The following is a 5,261-nucleotide window of genomic DNA, read 5'->3' on the forward strand; positions in this document are numbered from 1 at the left end:
CTCATGTTGTCCTCATGTTGTCCTCATGTTGCCCTCATGTTGTCCTCATGTTGTGTTCATGTTGTCCTCATGTTGTCCTCATCTTGTCCTCATTCTGTCTTCATGTTGTCTTCATGTTGTCTTAATGTTGCCTTCATGTTGTCCTCATTTTGTCCCCATGTTGTCCTCATGTTATCCTCATGTTGTCTTCATTTTGCCCTCATGTTGTCTTCATGTTGTCCTCATCTTGTCCTCATTCTGTCTTCATGTTGCCCTCGTGTTGTCTTCATGTTGCCCTCATTTTGTCCTCATGTTGTCCCCATGTCGCCCTCACGTTGCCCTCATGTTGTCCTCATGTTGTACTTATGTTGTCTTCATGTTGTCCTCAAGTTGTCCTCATGTTGCCCTCATTTTGTCCTCATGTTGTACTTATGTTGTCCTCATGTTGTCTTCATGTTGTGTTCATGTTGTCCTCATGTTGTCCTCATTCTGTCTTCATGTTACCCTCGTGTTGTCCTCACGTTGTCTTCATGTTACCCTCATGTTGCCCTCATGTTGTCCTCATGTTGTCCCCATGTCGCCCTCATGTTGTACTTATGTTGTCTTCATGTTGTCTTAATGTTGCCTTCATGTTGTCCTCATTTTGTCCCCATGTTGTCCTCATGTTATCCTCATGTTGTCTTCATTTTGTCCTCATGTTGTCCTCATGTTGCCCTCATGTTGTACTTATGTTGTCTTCATGTTGTCCTCATGTTGTCCTCATGTCGTCCCATATCAATGTTCTTTTTAATTACTCAAAATAACATTATTGATTCCACACAACGCTCTTTGGGGTGATTTTGATGGGTAATTTTGGGGCGTCTTATTCAATTTAATAGCATTTGAAAAAAGTGGTTTTGAAATAGTCTTGTATTTCGGAAATCTAAATTATGTGGTCGTATTTTTTTGTGTCAACCAACGGGCCGTTTCCAAACTGAAAATATCCTTACCGAAAAATGGCAAAAATGTCCCTGCTGAAGGTCTACAATTCAAAATGCTCCTGAAACACAGGGCACACACACACACACACACACACACACACACACACACACACACACATACTGTACATAGCTCTCTCTTGACCACTGACCCCAAGCACCTTGTTAAAGTTAACTCTAGCTGCTCTAGTGTTTTTTTTTAAAAATGGTTCGTTGAAGAGACAGACCGGGGTTAGCTGCAGACTAAAGAGACAGACAGACAGTGAGCAGGACGGAGATGAGACAACAGAAACCATGCAATCCATCACCGTGATAGCATCGCCTCCAGCAGTGTCTCCTGTCTCACTTCCCTTCAGCTACTGAACCACTACTAAAGAAAGATTGGTTCTTCTGCTTCTCCTATATATATATATCTATATATATATATATAGCCAGTGGTTTTGCATGATGAAGCCTATCAACTCTAAACTGTGCATACTTTGAAGTTGTTGAATTGATTCCCGACTTTCAAGGCATCCATTGGTTTCCCTTCACTTGTTTGTGATTTGTAATCCATCAAGTCGCTTTGCTTTTTGGCGGAATTACATTATCATTTCAGGCAGGAGCAAGGACAGTCTGAGGTCTGCGCTGAAAAGCATAATTTGTTACAAAATCTCCACAACAACATATGGGACTGAATGGAGACACATTTATATATATATATATATATGAAAACCAAAGATATCCTGAAATGTGTAGATCGTTCCACCAACTGTGTGAGGTAGGCCACCTCCACCCCCACCCCTAGGGGGGCGCTTGGCAGGTCTGTAGCCAAGACCACCTTAGTCGTGTCCAAGACAAGTCCAAGACCAGGACTTGTCAAGTCCAAGTCAAGACCGAGTCCAAAGAGGTTACATTCCAAGACAAGACCTAGTCCAAAGGTCTGAGTCCAAGTCAAGACCGAGTCCAAAGAGGTTCGAGTCCAAGACAAGACCGAGTCCAAAAAGGTCAGAGTACGAGTCAAGACCGAGTCCAAGACAGAAAAAAAGGTCTTATGCATGAAAGTATCAGGACAATCATTTTGGGTTTCACTTTCCCTCCAATATTATTATCAACATAATAAAGACACCTGGACTCGGTCAAGACCAAAAGCCATATTGGGCAAGACCCAGTGGCCGAGACCGAGACAAGTCCGAGTCCAAATACTAGCAAGTCCGAGACAAGTCCGAGTCCATAGAAAAATGGTCTTGAGTCCGGACTCATGTCCAAGACCTTTTTTTCTGTCCTGGACTCGGTCTTGACTCGGACTCAAACCTTTTTGGACTCGGTCTTGTCTTGGACTCGACTAGTCCTGGTCTTGGACTTGTCTTGGACTCGGTCTTGACTCGGACTCAAACCTCTTTGGACTCGATCTTGTCTTGGACTCGACTAGTCCTGGTCTTGGACTTGTCTTGGACTCGACTAACGCGGTGTTGACTACAGCCCTGGCATGTAGTGTGCCTTCACTTCCCTAAACAAACTCCCAATGATTCATGGGAGAGCCTAAGAATACTCGGAGCACGGAGCTAGCGGCAGAAATGAACCAAAACGTGATAAATTATGGACGTTAAGTGGATAAATATCGGATGCAACAGTCTGGATTTAATGCTCAAGGACCCCAAAAAAGGCCCAAGTCCCAGGCTGGATAGAAAAACACCTGTAGAGGCTAGAAGCCTCCGTAACCGCTAATTCGTTAGCTTTTAGCTGCAAAAATCAGTGATTTTCCATCTCTTTGGTTATTAAATGATTGAAATATGAACCAGAGGTGACGTTTTAGGTGGTGCACAACCCTTTTGGGTAAAGGTATATAACAGAACTGTCTGGTAAGTTCAGAAAATTACATCACTTTACTGTAATGCGGCCTTTAAAACCAGGACAAGACAACACCTATGTCATATTACGATATTACAATATATGTCAAAAATCGAATATGATATGTAGTCTCGTATTGCGACATCAATATATTGGCCAGGAACCTGCTTCTAGTCTGTATCCAAGACAATTGTGATTGGTTCAAAGAAATGCCAATAAACCAGAGCAGGTTTTCTCCCATCCCTGAAAGCCGGGTGGTCTAGCCAGACCCTCCTCTGCAGCGCTGTGGGGGAAGGTCTGACAATGCGAGACTTTTGCTACTTCTAACTGTGCGAAGTAAGGTGCTGAGGCACCACCAGGTATATTTGTCTTCCAAATCTGATTTTCTTACATTGCAGCATATGATGCTAATACTTTTTGGCAGCCACATTTTACCTGAGCCGGCTGCCAAAAAAGCTTTTTTCACCATTAAAACTAACAACCGCTTGGAAGATATGGTCCTAAAATCATATGCTGTGTTATGGGACATTGTCAGCAGCGATAAACGTAGAAATTCACCAGAATTGCACTGCATTTATTGGGTAGATTAGGTAGAACCATCAATACAGTTTTTAACAACTTTAAGAATTTTAGTCAAACGGGATACAGTGGGTGGGACACTTTAATTTAACATGCATTATCTTAATAGGTCTTTACTCGCCTCATTCAGCTTTAATAGTGACTATTAACAGAGGGTGTCTGGCCAGCTCAGCAAGCCAAGACCCTTTTTCAGCATGTCCATTTCATTCTGCCACCCCCCCATCCTCTCTTTCCCACTGTAAACTGCCCAATAAAGCAGGAAAGCCATTAAAACTGCAACCCATAATATGCATTAATTTCATACTGGCAGTCATGTAGTCATAGCAGGTGTCATGGTCACACACGGTTGCTATGGAATGCTAAATGATGTGAGGCTTCACCGGCTGGTGCAGACTTTGACAGAGCAGTAATAGTCTGTTAGTCCCAGACACACGAGGAATACGCCGATGCTTGACACTTTATTTAGTAGCTCATTATTTCCTCTCTGTCCTTGAGGTGAGATGCTGGACTTCTGCAAAAAAAAACTTGGTCCCGTTTCCATTCCTGGAAGATGGCTTTATCGCCTCAGGCCGGGACGTTCCCTGACTAGCATACGGAAGATGTGTGTGTGTGTGTGTGTGTGTGGGGGGGTACCTATCAATGACAGTTCCACCACACTCCATAATTCACAGAAACCTAACTATTCCAACAATTCCCCCCAAGAGAAAGCATTGGCTCTTGATCCCTGGTCTTCCTTTTCGCCATTGTTGTTGTTTCTCTGAAGCATTTTCTGTGTAACCCAGAGTAAATGTCAGACAATCTGCTTCCTGTTTACACCCCCCACGTGCATGCCCAGTGTGTGCCCAACGTCTTCATATATTTGGAGATTAGTTCTGCTACTGGAGCTAAAACCGTTGTGTGAACGGAGATCGTTTTTTTTCCAAAAAGAGCCTCCGGTAGATGCAGCCTCAGGCAGTGACGCACTGGTGCAAATGTCTTAATTTATGTAAATGAACGTGATATCAGCTATTTGGGAGGGATGCACTAGGCAGTTTTGCTTATTGGGGGGGCTATAACACCCCCCTACCCCCTTGTGAAATACACCTGTGTCTCACCCAGAGGCAGGGATACAAAACAAAACCAAACTGATGTCGGCTGGGGTCCGCCTCAGAGGGCCTTATTGGGTAAGACCTTCGACAGCTAGAGGAGAGTCCAAATTGGAACAGATGAGGCTCAAAAGAGAGAAAGATAAATGGAGAGAGGGAGCAGCCATGCCGGCATGGTGGCCTCCTACCTGCGTGGGGTTGTAGAGCTCCTGCAGGGCGTTGCGGGACCCTTTCCTACAGCAGCCGTCCGCCACGAAGGGGTTCCTCCGCATGACTGCAAAACACAGAGGAGACACCAAATCAAGTCAAGCACCCCGATCGAAGAAGACCAAGAAGATGAACAAGTTAAGCGGAATCAGGGAGAAACTTTGTCGCTAAGGAACATCTCTTCGCCCTCGAATACTGGCTTTTTCTCTAAATATGAGAACTATGACACCTCTTACAGTCAGTGGCAATTTTAGCCCTTTTTTAGGGGTGCTGTTGCACAACTAAAACAACTTTTGACCAGTTTCTAAGGAGTTTTGGACATGCATATATAGGAAATAGCAATATATTAGATTTTGTTTGGCTTTCTTAAAGCCACATAGCTCAACAACAGTTGAACTCTGAACTGTTGCTTCGTCAACAACCAAAACAGCCACAAAGAAACATAAAACAACCACAGAGAGACAAAACAACCACAAAAAAAACCCACAAAGAATCAAAAACAACCACAAAGAAACACAAAACAACCAAAACAACCACAAAGACACACAAAACAGCCACAAAGAAACACAAAACAACCAAAACAACCACAAAGATTTAAAAAACA

At 43.6% G+C, this 5,261-nt stretch overlaps 1 protein-coding gene and 1 long non-coding RNA gene across 2 annotated transcripts in view; one reads left to right on the forward strand and one right to left on the reverse strand.

Annotated features, from left to right (window-relative positions):
* Positions 1-4,730, reverse strand: part of chst11 (carbohydrate (chondroitin 4) sulfotransferase 11) — a 10,110-nt gene extending 5,380 nt beyond the window's left edge. Inside the window, exon 1 of the mRNA XM_034865395.1 lies at positions 4,639-4,730. Coding sequence (XP_034721286.1) covers positions 4,639-4,722 — 84 coding nt within the window. The 5' untranslated portion in view covers positions 4,723-4,730. The remainder of the gene's footprint in view (positions 1-4,638) is intronic.
* LOC117940014 overlaps positions 1-5,261 on the forward strand; it is a 33,640-nt gene that overhangs the window by 11,807 nt on the left and 16,572 nt on the right. The gene's annotated exons all lie outside the window — the stretch shown is intronic.

The sequence above is a fragment of the Etheostoma cragini genome, unplaced genomic scaffold, assembly GCF_013103735.1.
Source record: "Etheostoma cragini isolate CJK2018 unplaced genomic scaffold, CSU_Ecrag_1.0 ScbMSFa_1523, whole genome shotgun sequence".
Taxonomy (NCBI): domain Eukaryota; kingdom Metazoa; phylum Chordata; class Actinopteri; order Perciformes; family Percidae; genus Etheostoma; species Etheostoma cragini.